The sequence below is a fragment of the Zonotrichia albicollis genome, chromosome 6 (genome assembly GCF_047830755.1).
Source record: "Zonotrichia albicollis isolate bZonAlb1 chromosome 6, bZonAlb1.hap1, whole genome shotgun sequence".
In the NCBI taxonomy this organism is placed as follows: Eukaryota; Metazoa; Chordata; class Aves; order Passeriformes; family Passerellidae; genus Zonotrichia; species Zonotrichia albicollis.
In genome coordinates, this window is record NC_133824.1 from 32423724 (window position 1) to 32442389 (window position 18666).

An 18666-nucleotide genomic window follows, 5' to 3' on the forward strand; every position below is an offset into this window, starting at 1 on the left:
TAGGAGTCTGCTGCTATCCCTAATAAAAAAATCTCTTTTTCTCAATACTTCTCTGTATGTTCTTCCCTTGTAACTCCGCTGTACATATCACAATTTTATCGATGAGACCTTATTGTAAAAAAACAGTTCAAAATGGTGATTTTGAGCAGAACCAGGCTTGTAATGCCTTTAGTCAGGGACAGAAAATGTGTTTGGAAAGTTTTCTCTGATATAACAAATATTTCCATTGAGCTGCAGAACCTCAGCACAGCCTCAGGGCCTGCTGACTCCTGACTTTCCTCTCCACCCACCTCATGCACAGCATTGCACTTGCATTCACTTGGAACTTAAATGCCACTGGAGTCCTGACAAGCTCATTCTTGTGTACACACTCTCAGAGATCCCTGTCCTGCTCACCCAGGCACAGTGCACACACGCAGCCTGTCGTGCACTCTCCCACCAACCCACACACATGCAAACCTCTCCAAATGGAATCTAGATTTGTAAACTGCTGACCACATCCATAAACAAGCTTGTTTAAAATTAGATTCCTGCAGTAAACAGTGGGTAGTATGAGGAGCCTGGGGAGAGGCTTTCTGCCAACTCTAGCCTGACCTGCCCTGGCCCTTCTTCTAGATCCTGTGTTATATTTACTTTGGAGCAGCATGGAGGCAAGCTGATATATGGCCTGCAGCCCTAACTAACATGCTTCCCTTTCCTCCTGTTGCAGTTCAATGTAGTTTGCGCCCAACTTGCATGAGTTCTAAATCAGTGGCAAGAGGTGGAGAAGGAAAACATTTTAGACTTCACAAATTAGTTCTGTGTTTTACATTAGCTTTCACACTTCACTGTTTTATTAGTGTGCTCGCTAGCCTTTGTTCCCTTGAGATGAATCTTCTCAACAGAGTGAGTGACGTCTCATAATCATCCTAAGAAGAAGAAGAAGATAGCAACTTCTATGGAAATGGCTGCATGGGCATGCATAATATCTGTTCTGGACATGCAGGATGCTGTGGAGTTGTGTTTATTTCCAGTTAGTGCTATGTACAACACAGAACAACAGTTTAAGCCACAGTCTGGTAGGTCAGGAGGATGCTTTGCTGGTTACAGCGCTGAGTTTTAAACAGCTTTCTGTTCTTTTAGAGTTCCTGGAAAGTGTGGCTGCCATTTATCAAGATCTGCTGGCTGGTAAGAATCCAAATACTGTGATTGTGCCGACATCATCCTCTGGGCAACATCGGCAGCGCCAGCCCCCAAATGACTGCAACCCACTTGAAGGAGTAGAGGCATCTCTGTTCTACCAGTGCCTGGAGTCCTTGTGTGACAGATCAAAATACAGGTATGAATGGAGTCTAAAATACAAATTTGAAGGCTCTGTCTCTGGAGACTCTTTGTAAGGTTGGAACTGTGAAGAAAGAGAGGCCTTTGAACAAGCTGATATTCCCACATGGCTCTCACTGAAGAGGTATGAAGGGAAACATCATAGCTGAACAGTTTTAACCAGATGAGAGAAACAATTTCATGGACCAAAGAAACATAGGGTTTGAACTGATTCTTGAAGTAATAGATGGATTTGGGTCTCTGCTCTCCATCTCATTTCTGCATTGACACTTTCATCAAGGAGAGATCCATCATGAGTTTGCTAGAGGGGATAAACAAGTGCAGTTGCATTCTTGGGAGTTGAAAGAGCCCAATGGGTGGATGGAGTGTGAAGCCTTAGTACCTAGGAGAGTTCACACTGTCTGTACCTGAGCCTGTGTTGGAGCTGGTTTCCAGCTACAGATCCAGGCACAAGACTGGCTTTAGTTCAGCAGAGGGTGGAGCAACACCAGACTTTACTGTATAGCTTTGACAGATACTTTGATCATCTTCTCACTAATTGCAAGAAACTTCGCCTTCCTAGAAGGTCATGGTCTAGAAGCACAAAATAACTCAGGACAATAACTCATAACAAGTTCCACCTGATTTTTCTTTAGGCTTCCAAATCCAGATTTCTGATCCACAAAATTACTGCTGAACTGCTGTCCAGTGCTATAAATATCTAAGCATGGACTTCATGGGTTGTTTTGTTCTTTTAAGCAAGAAAAACTCTACATTTCCTGTATGTCCTGAGAACTTCAGATGGGAAGAGTACTGTGGGTCCATCTGGTAGGTCAGGCTTTGCACAGCACTACGAGGGAAGCCATTCCTAGCCTTTCATGTAGTAGTTCAATACTCAGGCTTTGGTAACCACTTCTGCCTGAGGGATCACCAGCCCACCCCCACATCTCCCACGGGTACCACTACACCATTGACTGTTCAACACTTCCTCTTTATGAGGCAGTTTGATTTGGCGTGAAATCCTTCAAGGAGTATTGATCAAAAGCAAGAATCACCATGGAGATACTGCTTAGAACTCAGGACCAGGGACTAAGATGAGTGTAGAAGAAGGGGATATGCTAATTTAGTCCTCACCTGAATAGTGTTCTCTGACATATTTAGGCTGTCATTGGAGACGTTTTCTTGCCCCTTGGATGACTATCACTGATAATAGTGTGATAACAGCATCGCTGAAAGTGTTCAAAAATGTGTAGATGTGGCAGTTAGGAACATGGTTTAGTGGTGAACACGGCAGTGCTCCATTAGCCACTGGACTTAGTGGTCTTAGTCCTTTCCAAACTTAACACTTCTTGGAAAGTTTATTGACTTCTGAAAGCAAGTATTTCCCAGGAGGATTTTTCCCAGAGGGCAAAACATGCTGAGTTGGGATGTGTATGTCTCTGAGTGAATCTAGGCTTTTCTCACTGTCCTTGGAATGAAGACAGGTAAGACTGCTCCCCGGATGTCCCCCAGGCAAAGGTCTTGCTTAGCAAATGGGGAGCAGATCCAGTGCTCAATAAGCAATCTGGTGGCTCTTCATTTTAAACTGAGTCAGGGCAACCTTACAGTGTTAGACCAGGTGAAAGGGTTTATTTCTCGACTTTGAGCTGGTCTTAGAAAAAAAAGATTATAATTTAGAAGACAAGATGACCTCTGTTTCTCTTTTCCTAGCTGCCCACCTTCTGCTCTTGTGAAGGAAATGCTGAGTAGCGTGCAGAGAATGACCTTCTATGGATTCCTTATGGCTCTTGCAAAGGATCAGGGCATCAATCGAGCCCTAGGTAAGACTTCTCTAAATGACATAGCTCTAGATTTTCAGTCATTTTGTATTTTTGTGGAATTTCATGTCTAATTATAAACCATATTTTACACTGTCAGGAGGAGAGTGAGGGGAAGTTTTTAATATTTTTGTTGCTGGATTAACTTTAAAAACATAACACTGTGCCTTACTGTCTGCCTGAAGCTTGGAGCTTCCTCAAGGCTTACTGAGTTGAGGTGCCATCCTATGTTTTAGCCCTTTGTGCTCGTGCAGATTTTAAATGGCTGCTCTCATCTGTAAGGAAAGAAGGCACACCTAATGGAAAACCTCTGGTGCCTCCTTGGCTAAAAGATTAAAAGCCCAGTCTTTCCCAGCTCTTCCCCATCTTCCCTCAAGGCAGTGTGATCTTGCTAGCAGCTATCTGTGGCCTGCTGAAAATCTGATCATAAAACATAAACTGCTACAAAAATCTGTACCACACTGCTGTGGGAACCACAGGGATTACCAACCAGCATCTCACTGCTTGTGTCTATGTTGTTCTGGCTTGGAGCAGGGAAGCAGTGTTACATTGGCCAAGGACAGTATGTAATCCATCCATAATTCACCCACAGTTTCATATTTCCCCCATATGCCTTGCTTGTGCTCTTCCTCCTCCCACAAAGAGGAATAGAAATGGCTTTTCTATTTGACAAGACTGTATCCAGGAGATAAATTTAAATGGCAGGAGCAGGAAGGGAGGGCTGTGTGTGGGGTGTTCCCAAACACTCATCTTCATTCAACAAATCACCTGGCCATTAAGGGTAGATGACTCTGTCTGTCTTTGGGTAAGTGTCCTCTTCCTCTTCTTCTGGGCCTGAGTATCTGCCAGTCCCTAATTGCAAAGACAAAACTCAGTGAAAAGGTGTACCTTGCCTAAGCGCTGCTTCTTTTGCACAGGTGTGTGCCATCCTACAGTAAAAGTGTCTTCCCTGGCTGAGCCCCTTCTTACAGCAAACCATTTAAACTGCTCATGTTCCTCTGGGGCAGGGCAGATTATATATCAAAGGTGCATGAATACACCCCTGCAATCCCCTCTGAAAACAGGCTTAGAAAGCAGTGTATTCACTGGGAGGAAGGTGATGCCCGGATGGCAGCAAGCAAAATCTTTTTTTCCTTTGCCCTATGAAATCCACTTCTAGTCAAGCATAAAGAAAACAGACGAGAAGAAAAAAAAATCCTGCCCACAGCCTCCATTGTGCCATCTACAAAGTGAGTGGGTTTTCATTTCCATTAATGTAGGCCTGTCCTCTGGCCCTCTGCCAGATCCTGCTGAGGCCTCTCTCAGAGGAGGGGCAGCAACCACAAGTCTGACAGGTGCTAGCGTTTTTGGCAAGGAAAGGAGGATTCTTTTCCTGGTGTCTTTTAATGTCTCCTGAAGGGTGATTTCAATACACTTTGGTCTGTAGGGGATCACAAGCTCCCCAAAACCCTTCAGCGAGAGCAGTTTCAGGCAGAGGAGGTTTTGGTCTCACAAAGCCAGCAGTTCCTCTTGAGGAACAGAGATAGAGATTAAAGCAGCTTGCTCAGGCTGGGGCAGTGCTGTTGAGTGTGCCAGGCAGACTGGAATCTGTAGTGTATCTCCTGTCAATGTTGATTTGTGAATTCTTCAAGTGCCATTTATCAACTCTCCTAAGTAAATCCTGTGCCCTAAAGACTTTGCTGTGCACTCTGCAACTACAGAAATAAGCTTTAGTAATTTATTCTTTTAATTGAGCACACAAAAAGAAGCAGACTGGGACACTTCCTTGGATCTCCTGACACTGTTTTGCAGTTCATTTACAGGAGGAGTAGACCAGAACCCAAATAAATGGGGAAATTGGTTCTGGTCTAAATTTACTTTAGTTTTCAGGCACTCATTGCTACATTTTTGATGACTGCTGCCAGCCTGCCTCTGTGGCTCTCCAGCCTCTCCTGCAAGAGCAAGGTATCAGAGCCAGCAAACGTATTTGTGCTCCCATGAGGAATTCAAAGCCCCTTCCCAAAGGTATTGAGTGTAGCACCCAAGTCTCCTGAAGAACCTTAGAAAGAGCATTCCTCACTGTACTGTTGGTATAGATTATCAAATAGAGTTTCTGCCCTGGTGTGCAGTGGTACTCTCCAGGCTCTGGTAGGCAATCTCTGTGCTGTTCTCTGTAATTTCTGTGCTGGCTGATCACACTCTCCCATGACCCCTATACAAGGTGGAGTTTGTTAAACAATTAGGAAGGAGGGCTTTCCTAAGAGCCCCATCTTCCTTTCTGGCTCTGCTAAGGTTCCACTGTTTTCAGAGAAGAGCAAGGATTATCAATGAGCAGTTCCAGTCCTAAACTATATCATGTCCTTCATCTGGAGTAGGGTTTCTAAAGTGAAAAGGAGCATGAGCATGTTGATCTTACACTGAGAGTGTACCCAAGCGCTGGCCCAGACTTCTATGCTCACACACTCAAGCAGTGTTAGAGCACAGTTCATCCACATTTAACTCCTGTAGGCAATGTGCAAGAGTCAGGCCTGACTTTCCCAAGTTGCAAGGAAAGCAAAAGCCTTAAATCTGTGGAGTGTTTTGATCCCTAAGACCAGGAGGCCACAAGAAAGGCAGGTGGCACAAAAACATAAATAACCTTGGGTGGTATAGTGCATGTTTCAGGCTGTGGCACTAACACCACATGTGTTACATGCGGTATTGGTGGCTACACTGGGCAATGAACAAAGGCCCAAAGCTGATAGATTGCCATCTCCCTGACAGTCAGTACTCTCCTTTTGTACTGCCAATCCTCAGGGCTGTAGGCAGTGGGGCTACTGAGACTGCCTCCAGTTTAGTATGAGCTCAGCTATAGCATGTATGAAAGACACAGCAAATGGATCATCATTCTTTATCTGTCTATGATCCTCAACATTGCAGCCATTTCTCTAAGAGGTATAAGGAAAAAAGTGTTTTCTGTCTTGCAGGCCAGATTTAGGTTGCTGCTATGGCTTGAACATTTTCTTGAAGAATCAATAGCCTAACTCTGCTGATACTTTCATTGGGTGTTTTTTTCCCCAGGGGCTCTGCCAGATAAAGGAGACTTGTTTCTGGACCCTGCCATGGATCAGGAAATTGAAAAATTGTAAGTGGAATTGTGTAAACTAGGAGGTAAAGCTACAGAATAAAGGTAGCATGCTAAAGAAGAGTGGAATAAAGTACTGTCTTATTCCTCTGCTCTACTACAAAACAATAGAGGAGCTAAAAGAGCAACCTGAACAGGAAGAGCTTCTTTCTTTGTGGCGCCTCAATGCAGTTAACAAAATCCTTACAAAAGTCTTCAAAAGCAGAGGGGAAGAGTGTAACTCAAAGAGGGATCTAGAGGAAGCAGCATTCTCTAATGAACAGGGAAATTTTGTTTGGATGGTGAAAAGTAGGAGTGTTGGCAGGAACAAGATCAGCCCAGATATGTTTAAATAGAAGATTTGCGTAGTGAGTCTGGGAGGTACAACGTGTTACCCCTCTGTGCCATGAACATCTTTCCATCCCTGTGCTAGTTTTAAGTCTTTCTCCCAGAGTTCACTCCAAGAGTGCTGCAGTAGAAGCTTTTGCAACATGCTGTTTAGCATATGTCTTTTCTCTTTCAGGGTAGCTCAGGTTTCAGGGCTTTCTGTCTCTGGTCCTGCCAGCTCCAGTGCAGACACAGCAAATATGCCAGCTCGTAATTCACCCCGGATTAACTCACCTTGGAAACCTCTACACCATCGTCGAAAAATGGATGCTGAGAGTGAAGGCTCCAATGAAGAGACAGACTCCTCTGAAAATTGAAGGTTGTGAGGGTGGGGACCATTCCCATCTTGGGCTTCTCCAGAAGCCACCGGAGGAACAGCATCTCCTCCCAGAGCATCTGCTCTAACAGTGGGTTCTGTCTATATCAGCAGTGTGTGTTGCTGTGCTAATCCCCAGTGCTGGGTTCACCCATCTCTTCCCAGGAACAACTTGCCTTTTTCTCAGCTCCAAATCCGTGCAGGAATAGTGCCTCTGCAGAAGCCATTTACAGCTACAGTTATGCTTCCCCCTGCTGGCAGGCAAGACAAGCCAGCAGCCATCAGCTCTGCCACCGCTTGGAACCAGCCGGTGAGGGTTTGCTCTCACCGGGGCGCTCCCTCCCAGCTCCGCAGTTCAGCAGGTGCTGAAGCCGCGGGAGTGCTAGTACAGGCCGCTTGCCAGTGATCTGTTGTGTAGCTCTGCTCAGATTTGGCCCAGATAACAGAATGGTTAAATCACCAGCAGCAGCTCTGCACTTGTGTTCCATTATTATTCCCAGTAAAGCTGCATCTGCATATGATCAAAGGTAAGGAAATTCCTGAAGTTCCTAGAAGAAAGGGATGCTTAGATATTGCCATGCAACCTGTCTCTGCTTTGTGCTTTCTCCTCCATGCGTCCAAGACTTGCCAAAGCAAATACAGCAAATAAGCTAGATTGCAGTAAGTACTGCATGGTGCTGGTCTGGCTCCACTGCTGTACTAAGTGCCCTTCAGTGAGGTCTCCCCATCCCTCTAACAGCACATTATGGTCATTTGGAAAAGTGAATTTCAGAGGATTTGGAGAAGAGGGATAGGGTTGTTAAATTCCTTGGCCACAGGTCGTATGGTTTGCAAGCATATAGAGCACCTACTGGGGCTAGGTGGGCAGAAGCACTAAGGGAAAAGGAAGCAGTCATCAAATGAGATAAAACTGGGATTTTTTGTAAATATTGGTATTGTTGGAGCAGCAGTGTAGCCCTTAAAACTACAAAAATAAGTAGCATCACATTGCATTAATGGCAACCAACTCAGCAGTTTAAACCTCCATAGACCCAAACGCTTTGTCTGGCACAGCTCCTGCACCCCAGCTTGCACAGACCCTCGTTATTTTGGGGGGAACTTGTTTCTCATGCTTTGGGAGCCTCCTTGCTCCTCCTAGTCATAAAGTGCTACAGCACAGGCCACCAGGGCTGGTAACCCAAAGCTTGTAGCAGGGTGCCAGCAGGGTTATTTATTTATTGTAAGTTAAATTATTTATTCTCTGTGCATTCTCTCCCAGCTTGGTGAGTGGCTGTGACAGCCTGGCAATAAAGCACGCTGTGTCAGGCCTCTGCTGCGTCTTGGGTCTTCTGGGCTGCCCCAGCCCTTCCTCAGAGGGGCGGTATCAGGTGGGCAGGACCAGTGGAGGGCCCCGGCATCTTCAGGGCCCCAGGAACCCCTCCCCTCGGCCGGGGAAGGTGCCGGCCCAACCCCTGAGTGCCTGGACTGCCATCACACCCTGCAGCCAGAGGGCAGCCACACCACTGCTCCCTGCAGCCTCAGCCTGCCGTGGGTATTGTGACATTTGACACAACTGCGTCAGGAAGACCCAACCCTTATCCCCCTCATGCCCCACCAAAGTGAAACATCAGCACAGAGTAGCTGAGCAGCTGCTGCAGCCCCTCAGCTGGACGGGAGAGGTGAAACCCGTGCCAGCCTCTTCCCAGTCACAGACAGAAGGCTCCAGAACAAAGAGCCCCAGCCTCTCTTTTGCTAACAGTGTGTAACAAGCCCTTTCCCACCCTTCTTCTTACTACCTAGTCCTCAACACCACAGTCCAAGGAAGAGAAAAGCACTCCTGTTAAAACCAGAGACTAAACTAAACAGGATGAAACATCATCACTGAAACATCTCATGGTTAAGTCAGAGGCTCAGTACTTTGATCTGGGCAACAAAATAAACCAGGGATCCAGTGAATTTCTTTACTTCTTTACCTGGGCCTTTTTTGCTGATGATGTAGTTAGAAGCTAAAAAAATAATCTTTGATTTGATTTTTTTTTTTCCCCGCATTCATATATGTTGGTTTAGAAGACAGTAAAAAGGACTAGATCACAGCAAAAGGCAAACCCTGCAAATACAGAGGACTCCACAGCACCATGGATTGGGAGCAGTGATCAGAACAAAAAACAGTCATGTCATATGATGTTCAGAAAAATAGCATTCCCCTTTTCTCTGTCACTTGGTGAGCTAAGGTATGGGCCAAAGAAGGACGGGAGCACTGATGAGGGCAGCCCAGGAGTTCCTGTCATATCTTTTACAGGAATGAGGTTAACCCTGTAAGAAGGCCTGTCTCCACTGGCTAGTAGATAGCAGTGGGTATGAGGGCACATTGAATTTTAATAGAGTGGAATCCAGAAATATTAGAAAGCATCCTGGGCACAGCCATGTCCTGACCCCCTCCGCTTACCTTCTCCCCTCCCCACCCAACCCAGACAAATAAGACAATCCTGTAGAGTTTACTCCAGGCAAAGGTGGCATCAGTGCCTCTTGCTGGCTTCCCATTGCAGTCCCTGGGTCATCAATATGAACCATAACGATCCTAGGGAGGAAACAGACAGAGACACCTTGCTACAACACCTTTGTGCAAAATCCAGAGACAAATAACAAGAAACTGGGGGGTTTGGTATTTTAATGCAGTGTGAGGTTATCTAGACAGGATACTGTACAAAGGCAGAAGGTAAAATGACCTTGACTTCTAGAATTTGTGGGAGAAGGTGTATCTGACATGACAAGGTGTCCTGTGCAGCAGGAGGGTAAGGCTTGCCAAGTTCACTAGCCCCCTGCAATTGCTCAGCTATTGTACAGCAGTCAACAGCTACAAAAGACAGGTGTCTACCTGGGACTTCCCACATAATATGAGAAGATAGTGATAATTCCAATGGAAGCCAGATTATGGTGAAAGCCCCTGAACGTGACAACAGCCTTTCTCAAGTTGCCATAACGTCAACTCACCTGAAGGGAGTTCATCACCCCATTGGCCAGGACAGCCATCTTGCCGGCAACTGATTTCACTCCTTGCTTGAATTGTGCAATGTCAGCTGCAGGCAGGACATTTCCAATAGACACACCACCTACAAGAATCAGGAGGAGTTAGCCCAGAGTCCCTCAGCTCCAGAAAGCACCCTCATCCCCTCCAGTTTAGGCCTTGCTCAACCCACTGAGTGCTAACAAACCTGAGTGCACATTGTCAGCCTCTCCAAACAGGTCTGCGGAGCTGATGGCACTGCTGCCTGAGAGCTGCTGCAATCGGGATCTGGCTTCATACTGCAGCAGAAAACAAAACAAAAATGTTGTATAGGAAGGGAACAAAGTAGGACCTGAGCAAACAGGAGGAGGTAAAGCCAGAGCTGTACCAGTGTAAGCACTGTGGAATGCATCTACCTCAGCATCTGCCTCCCGCCCGAAAAACATATCTGAAGAGATAGCTTTAGCCCCAGCAAACTTCTGCCGAGCTTCATTGGATTCCACCATGGATGGCCTGTTCTCAATCTCCCGCCTACTGGTGGGTCTGAGGAAACAAGAGGAGAATCTCAGATTAAGCTCACCAGCACAGTAAAGAATCAAGACTTCTGTCTCAGACCTCATCTAACCAAAGGAAAGCAAGTCATCCTTAAGTGTTAGTTTCATTGGGGCTCTCCTCTCCCCATCTCAGGTGGGTGTCTCAGCACTCAACAACCACAAAGGCTGTATAAACTTACAGACATGACAGGCAAAGAAGTGTCCGAGGCCCTTTCACTCAAGGCCTTTTTTCTTGGGCTTGTTTGTGCCTGTGCAAGTCATTTTCTACAGCACGAGGCTCCTGCTACAGCAGCATCTGTGCCACAGCTCCCACACTTACCCTCTGTCCCCTAGACAAGGGCACAAGGTACACTAGCAGTGGCAAACACTTTACCTCTCTGAGACCGGCCGAATGCTGGAAACGGTCACCTCCGGTTCCTCCTCTTTGTCCATACCCCATGAAGAGTCCGTTTCCCATCGTGAGCCAAACGCATCTTCGAATGAGAAGGGACTGTATTTGTACCTAGGTACCAAAAATAGGTCATTTATGCCAGACATAAAATTCAGGAATAAGCAAAGACTACACTAAAGCTGAGTCTTACTTGGGGGGTCCGGATGTGAAGCTACCACCATCTTCAAACAAGTCCAGCTGGGAGCGGGAAGATTTTGCTACCAGCGGCGTCTCTTGTTCAATTACTTGCATCTCAGACATCACCGAGTGTGAAACAGAACTGCACAACAAACAGGCAGAGTCAGGGCTGATGGGTCTGACAGCATCCAGTCCCTACAACCAGTCTGCCTCAAAGCTGAATCTGGCCTTCACAGGCAGGGCAGGTAACATAAGTTTTGAGGGAGAACTGGGGGATGTCAGCCTCCTTCACCACTTATCTATGCTCCTTCAGAAGTCTTGAGCTATCTTCTTAAAGGAAGGATCCTGCACGGGGACACCTGTCAAGCAGCAGGGCTCTAGTGCTAGACACTGACAGGCCACACACATCTGTGGGGAAGCTCAAAGAGAACTAGAACCTTTGAACTGAGTCCCTATTCCTTCTGGGGCCCAAAGCCTTTTCAGAGAACAGCATATGAGCACTTTAATTCATCTCCTTATCTATTACAAGAGCAAACTACTGACTTCAAGAAACTTTTCCTGAGCAGGGTACTTCCAAGACACCTATCTATACTATGCCATCTACAGCCAAGTACCTTCTGGATACCAATCCCATGCCCAGCCTCTCTGCTTGTTCACGTTTCTTCCCTTCGAGGTTCTGGAGTTTCTTCTCTTCCTTCTTCCGATCAAGCTGCAGTTCCTGATAAGCCAGTCGCATTGAGGTGACTCTAAGGGAAAGAGCCACGGTTGGTGCCAGCTCATTACCCTCCCTCGCAGCCCGTGTTGTAGAAGAACAAGTGATTAAGTAACCCCAACCACCCTTCAAAACAGCCACTTTTCACAGCAGCTCAGCCAAAAATCCTTGCACAAAAGCTATTGCTCGTTTTGCCATCACCCTCTGCTGGGATTCAAGTCTTCTTTGGCTAACCATGATTTCCTTACTGTAAGCATCACAGTGTCTGTCTTCTCCACCCCTGCATCCAGAATGATCCATCCAGTTCAGCCTTTGGCATTTTCAGTTCCGTCCAAAGGTGAACAGAAACACACAATACAGAAGTACCTGCTCCCTACGCTCTTCCAGGAACGCTAATTTGAATAAAATACAGCAGTATAACCTGTGCCCTTCTGCAAGGGCCATAACTGGCGTACAGCTACTGCTCTTCCTCTCATGCATTATGTTCTCTAGTCACATTTGGTGGTCCTGGGGTGAACAGCATTAACCTCACACTACTTCTGCCTTAGGTGTGGAAGGTACCCATCCCAAACAAGGCACTTACATGGACTCCTCGGCTTGTTTCCTGGACTCCACTGCCTGCTGCTCCCTCAGCTGTTCTGCCACCTGGGCTTGCCGCTCAATCTCACTGAAGCTCTGGCTGCTGACTTTCTGGGCTCCAAGACCTTTTTTTGCACCCAGCTTAAAAACAAGAACAAAATCCTGTGAATTCTTCATCTTAGATTGTTCATTGTAGAAGAAAACCTGAATCCTACTTCTTGCTGCACCAGTGAGGCTTTCAGTCTCCCTATCACCCAAGAGTTAATCCATCAGTGGCCAGCACTTAGAGATCAACCACATATGCTTCAGACCACAACCAGTACTGATAATTTTTTTCTGCAGTAATATACAGGCTGCTTAAGGTCTCCTTTCCCCAAAGCAGATCTCTACAGCTTTGTTAAGCAGAAAGCAAGAATCAGGGAAAGGACAGCAGAAATGCAAGACATGCTTGACCTCCCCTCCATAAAAGAGCTCAGACATACCCCTTTCTTGGCAGCTCCTGGCTTCTTCTTTCCAATGAGGGAGGATTTAAGTTCTGCAAAAGGAGGGAAGCAGCAAATAAGCAGATGGGAATTAATTTAAGAGGCCAAAATTAGACAGCAACCCACATGAACATCCACCACAGTTCAGCTGCAGTAGCGTCCAGGGCACACCATGCATCTTCATATCAAAAGCCTGGGCGATTTCACCCAGGCAAGAAAGATGCACGTAGAAGCTCCACCAGTTGCAGGCTGGTAGCCTAAAGAAGCATGTCCATTTCTGGAGCAACTTATAATTGAATTAAGAACTGTGAATATCTCCTCTGAGTGTTACACAGCAGGTATAAGGGTAGTTAGAGAAAGAGTAGGTTTATCTCATACACAAATTCAAGAAAATGCAGCTTCAGAGGCATGTGGAGGTCAGAGTCTCACCAATGCCTTAGGGACAAAGCAGCAAGAACTCTCAAGTTGTGTTTACATGAACATACAAAAACAAATGGACCTAAAGTGCAGCAAGCTGTAAAAGCAACAGGTTCCCCAACACCTTGCACTTGTCACTCTTGAGGGCATGCCACACTTGTAAAACCAGACAAGGGCCAGCCAAGCAGCAGATGTCTGGGGAAGTCTAAGAACAAAGCAGAGAGGGACTGCCCAAAGCATTTTCCAGCTTCCTAGAGGTAAGTCCAAAATCTTTTACTGCCCTTTTTGGGCTTTTATTTGTGTGCATGTGTGTGTGTGTGTCTCCTGACTTTCTACAGCCACATGACTTTTGTTAGCCCATAAATTATTCTTGACACATTTTCTTTTATATTTTCTAGTCTTATAATAAGTCTTTTTAAAAAAGGGGATTCAAAACATTCACACTATCTGAAACTGTTTTCCACTTGCTGTTCCTAACACTTGAATTGAGGTTGTTTGGGTTTATGTTTGGAGATTTTTATATTTCAGGAAACATTTAACAGAAATGTTAATACAGTCTCTTTACAGATACGACATATCTGGTTTAGATCTCAATACAACAATATAAGCTTTGTCTTGTTCTCTCTCTGTAAGCACAGGAAGCTAAAGTTAGAATTGAAGGCAGAATCTCAGGAGGGGCAAGCAGAGCTGTCACAAGCAGCCAGCGCAGGCCAGCTGTTAGCCAGTTACCTCCAGCAGGAGCGGCCCCTTGTGCTGACAGATACATGGACATGTCTGAGGAAGAGACGTAAAACATGGGGAATGAACAGACACTTGAGGACACAGGCTTTCCACCCAGAATGAACCCACTGTGGGCTAGGAGCACGCTCTCAATAAGTGAAGAAGCTCCAGCTAGATGTTCTGTGTGCAGCCAGGATAGTAATGGCAGGGGAGAATGAGATACAAATCCCTATTATTCTGAAAACTAAAAATTCATTTGCCTCCAAAGGTTCTGTAGGGAAACAAATAAAAAAAAAACAGCCACGTGGCCCTGATCACCCAAGTCCTAGATATGAAAGTGGCAAGTTTTGTCCAAAGCTCAAAACCAGGAAAACGTGCTTTTGGGAAAGCAACAGCTTTGAACTCAATTATCCAAATGAGGAGGAAACCTCCAGAAAACTGACTTGGTTTTGGGCTTCAGGAACATCCTAACTACTGGCTCAACAGGGAGATAAGCTTGTTTAGGCACTCTGGAAACTGGCTCATTGTTTCCAACTTCACTGAGCTTACTACTGAGCAGTGGGTCTAAGAGCAAGACTGATCTGAGAGTGAAGAGTCTTACCTAGAGGAGCCTTAGGAGATGTGCTCAACAAGTCAATAGATGGACCTTGGCTGGGATCTGCGGGCACAAAACCAGAAGAGAACATTCAGCAGATTGATTCTCAACCCTTTTCTTTCCAGTATGTTCACAGCTGCACTACATCTCTCCTAGCTCCTCTGCACCCACATATAAATCCAGTTACTGCTTGAAATACGCAATTTCACAAGCAAAACAACTTTAGGTCTCCACAGAGCAAATTATTCCTTCTGCAGTGTTCTTAACACAGTACAAGAAAGCAAACAATCTGCAGGGAAATATACAAAGCTGTTACAAATTACAGCTATGCCCCCAGGCTCTTGGTTTCCTTGTCCGTCACCCTAGAAATTTTTCTGTCCTATGTAATTTTCAGACCCAGCAAATTCAAGGGGTAGAGAACAATGTTTAGACAAATAACGTCTGAAGGCGGGGAACTGAGCCCAAATGGAGCAGTGTTTTTAGAAGTCTCCACTAATTTAACTAAACATCATAAGAGCGTGCAGAACTTCCACTCCTTCAGGCCTGAACCAAAGGATAAGTTCAGCCCTTCCAACAGTGGTACAGAACTGTATTCTCCTGGAAATGAGGGCAGGTTCTTGGAAAAATTATTCAGTAAAGAACTCACTTGAAACTTCACTGCCTTCTGGTGACTTTGCTGCTTTTTCCATCTCTGGAGAAGACTGTGCAGGATTCTGGCTAGCATCTGCTACATCCCAGGTACTGGAAGACTGCAAGGAGATACTCATTCTAGTTACTTCCAGAAGACAAATGAACCAAACAATCCAGGATTTACTACAGGTTTAGTGACCTGTACTCAATTTTAGGCCAAAGGAAACTTATTCCAAACTTCAGACCATGCCTTCCTTGAACATAACATATGGACAAGTCCACATTCCCTTAGCGGGACAAAAATGAAAACAACCAAAAGGAAGCTAAGCTGAATGTAAGGCCAGGAGGAATGACAGAATCATTTGACAAGCTGGCTAATGTAAGGACTTCCCAGATGAAAGGAAACAAGTTTAAATCTTGAGAAAGCGTGAATGAGTTTTCCTGGAAAAAATTCAGCTCCACTTCCACTTCCACTGTCTCTATTTGCCATACAGCCAATTCTGGCATTACCTGAGAAAGTCTGCCTGGCATGGTGCAGTTGCCCAAATCCAGTTTACCAGGATTGAAAAGTTTCCTCTAAACCAGAAGTTCAAAGTAATAGCTTTGCTAATCCTTGCTTTAACTGTACAAAGAAACTAAGCATTAACACAACACACAAAGCATCTTCCAGGGCATAGGTGGTAGCTTTGAGTTCTTGAAATGAAAGATGGTCTCAAAAACAAAGGACATGGATATTACAGGGATTGTTCAGATCTGTGACTATGTCCCAGGCAGATGACTGAATCTGACTTCCTCCACATTACTACTGATTAATTATACAATTTAGAGTCTTCCAAGCTAAGTGGGACCGCTCCTGGCTGAACAGCTGGCTATTGGAGAGCTGCTAAGGCTGCCTGGTTTAGCCAGCTCTTCTCACCTGTGTGTGCTCCATGAAGAAATCAGCATCACTCTTCTCAGGGGAGTGCCCAGGGGCTCCACTCAGTCCATCTATAAGCAACTAAAGAGAGGAGAGGGTAACAAGAAGGTATCCTCCAAGAGTCAGCATCCAGCACTCCCCATGTAGCACTCCAGAGCTCTCAGACCTACCTCAGTGCCGTACTTGGCCATGGCAGCACTTGCCAGCTGCCGGATCTTCTCCCTGTACATCTGGGCAGCTCGACTGTTATATTTAGCATTGGCATCTGTGGTGGTACAGCCGTGCTGGCGGAAGAAAGCAGTCTGAAAAGAGAGGAATATTCAGTCTCCTGACTGCTAGATCATACTTCAGCAAGTACTAGACAAACTCAACAGGAAAAGAAAACTTCCCAGACACAGAGGATGAAAATCTGAGAACACAGCATAAACTAACCATTCATTGAGCAGCTTTCTACAAGAAATCTCACTCCAGGGGCATATGAAAATCATCTTCCTTCTCTACAGAGAGATGATTCTGAGTCACAAAGCTGAGCATGAGCTTTCAAACTGATCACTGTTGTTAACTTCTATCATTTAAGAAGGCTATGCCTCTCATTTAAATGAGGTGAAAAAAAATGAGACATCTGAAAACAACACATGCAAAGGTCACAGTCTGATGTCCAAGCACACTTGACAAATTCCCCCCTTCATTACACATTTCAGGTCACACTGGTACCAAGAAAGCCACACAAAGGAAAAAAAAAACCAAGAAACAGAGGATGTGGATTAGCAAGAGGGAAAGCAAGCAAAATGCCTACAGAGGCTCCTCACCGCGTTGGCATTACTGCCCACTTGCATACACCTCAGCTGGAACCAGTTCCAGTTAGAATCCAACTCTGTGGACCTGTGTGAGAACCAATTATTTCTATTAATAAAGACCAGGCAAACCAAATGCAAAACTGAGCTCTGGCCTAAAATGGTGAGATATCTCACTACTATTCCAAAGTGCAGGAGGCAAAAGTGGAAAGAACATCTCGGGAGTTTCTTTGCTCCTCCAAAAAATTAATTTCAACTTTTAAAGTGAGGAAAAAGACCAGCTTTTATCCAAATTTTGAGGCTCTCTCCCTTGTACTGCTTGTTTAGAGGGCAGAGCTTGAGCTAGGAAAGCACAGCCAAGAACTTTCGTTCTACATGTGATCTTGCCACAACATGAGAGACTCATATTCAGCCCGTCCCTCAGGTTAGGCCAAAACACGTGACAAAGCAACCGAGACTACGTCCAAGTAAAGCTAAGGGACACAGAGTGTCTCATACCAGTTACTCAACTTCTCTCCTAACAAGTAAAGGTCACAGTTCTCTTAACTCAAAACGCTAATTTTTGCAAGTAGTGAAAACAAGAAGTAGGCTGAAAAGCCAACACCATCTTTCCCATTAGGCTGATACCAAAAAGATTAAACAATATTCCTCCTTTTGCCTTCCTCAGCATAACGAAAAATTATGTACACCACTCTGCTGCCTTACTGGCGAGATTCACGCACCCCTCTCGCGTCTCTCTTCCTAAAATGCCAGTCCAAATAACGTTTCTGCAAGGGTAGCGAAAGCAACATGTCGACGTTCCACTTGAGGTGCTTTGGAAACTCCATTTTGGAAGTGCTGAGTGACCCAGAACCTCCCGCACGCAAGCCCCGTAACCCCCGAGGAGATGGCTCGGCGATAAGGCTTCCCTCCCGATCCCTGCGTGCCCCCACCCGGGGCGGGGTGGCTGCTCCAGGCGAGCCGGCGGCAGCGCTCCCCACGCACCTGATGAAGCTGAGGTGTACGCCCAGGGACCTGTGGACGCCGGAGCAGTCGATGCACAGGAAGACCCCGTAGGTGATACTGGCCCAGCTCGGGTTCTTGGCGCCGCAGTCGAAGCACGACTAAAGCGAAGGCAGAGGGACAGCCAGGTTTAAACGACGGCTCTGCCGCTCCGCCACCCCCTGCCACAGCTCGGCGGCCCCGGCCGCTCTGCCCAGGCGCTCCCCAAGGGCCCCTGCCCGGCCGCCCCAACAGCCGCCGCAGCGCGGCCCGCAGCCCGCCGGGGCCCAGTCGGAGCGCAGGCCGCGGCCGCAGAGCAACAGCCCGGCACAGACAGTCCGGCGGACCCCGGCCACTCCCCGCTACCTTGTTGGCCGGCGCTGCCCGAAGCCGCTTGAAGAGAGTCTGGATCTCCGTCTTGCTCGGCTCCGCCGCCATGATCTCTCCTTCCCAGACACCCCCGCGGCGACGGCAGCCGGCCGGGCCCAATCGGCGCCGCGGCCGCGGTAGAGCCGTGCTGGGCCGGCCCGCCGGCGCGTCCGTGGGTGTGAAGGGCGAGAGGAGAGCGAGGTCCCTCCGCTCCCGGGGTGTGGGGCAGCGCCAGCTCCGGGTCCCCCCGGCCGCTGCTCCAGCTGCCGGCTGCACGCCTCGTGGGGGTCATGGCATCACTGTGCGCACATATTGGGCTTTGCACGCCCCGAGAGCCCCGTGAGCTCGCAGCGCTTTCGTGGCCCAGGACTGTGCTTTGGGGGCCGCTGCGGGCCCGGACCGAGACAGGGGAGCTTTAGAATAGCACTGGGCCCGTGCCTGCCGTGGGTCATCTCAGAGCAGCGT

General features: G+C 46.8%; 2 protein-coding genes across 3 annotated transcripts in view; one reads left to right on the forward strand and one right to left on the reverse strand.

Moving 5' to 3' along the window:
• The window catches only part of CSTPP1 (centriolar satellite-associated tubulin polyglutamylase complex regulator 1), a 79592-nt gene extending 71383 nt beyond the window's left edge, over window positions 1-8209 (forward strand). Inside the window, exons 6-9 of the mRNA XM_026794617.2 lie at window positions 1123-1318; window positions 3010-3119; window positions 6156-6219; window positions 6722-8209. Of these exons, the coding sequence (XP_026650418.2) occupies window positions 1123-1318; window positions 3010-3119; window positions 6156-6219; window positions 6722-6902 (551 nt within the window). The 3' untranslated portion in view covers window positions 6903-8209. The remainder of the gene's footprint in view (window positions 1-1122; window positions 1319-3009; window positions 3120-6155; window positions 6220-6721) is intronic.
• A 618-nt stretch (window positions 8210-8827) lies between these two features.
• On the reverse strand, window positions 8828-18334 carry ARFGAP2 (ARF GTPase activating protein 2). Of its 2 annotated transcripts, XM_074543112.1 has the most exons (17): window positions 18199-18334; window positions 17836-17954; window positions 16867-16939; window positions 16228-16359; window positions 16058-16138; window positions 15158-15260; window positions 14518-14574; window positions 13926-13970; window positions 12780-12832; window positions 12302-12438; window positions 11621-11752; window positions 11020-11148; window positions 10812-10940; window positions 10301-10427; window positions 10093-10183; window positions 9872-9990; window positions 8828-9458 (listed from the first exon to the last, which is right to left on the reverse strand). In XM_074543112.1, exons 1-17 carry the CDS (start codon window positions 18268-18270, stop codon window positions 9438-9440), a joined length of 1620 nt encoding a protein of 539 aa, XP_074399213.1. In that variant the 5' UTR covers window positions 18271-18334; the 3' UTR covers window positions 8828-9437. The 2 variants fall into 2 exon arrangements, with proteins under 2 accessions (XP_074399213.1, XP_005480130.2); XM_005480073.3 differs by lacking the exon at window positions 13926-13970.
• Window positions 18335-18666: the final 332 nt, after the last annotated feature.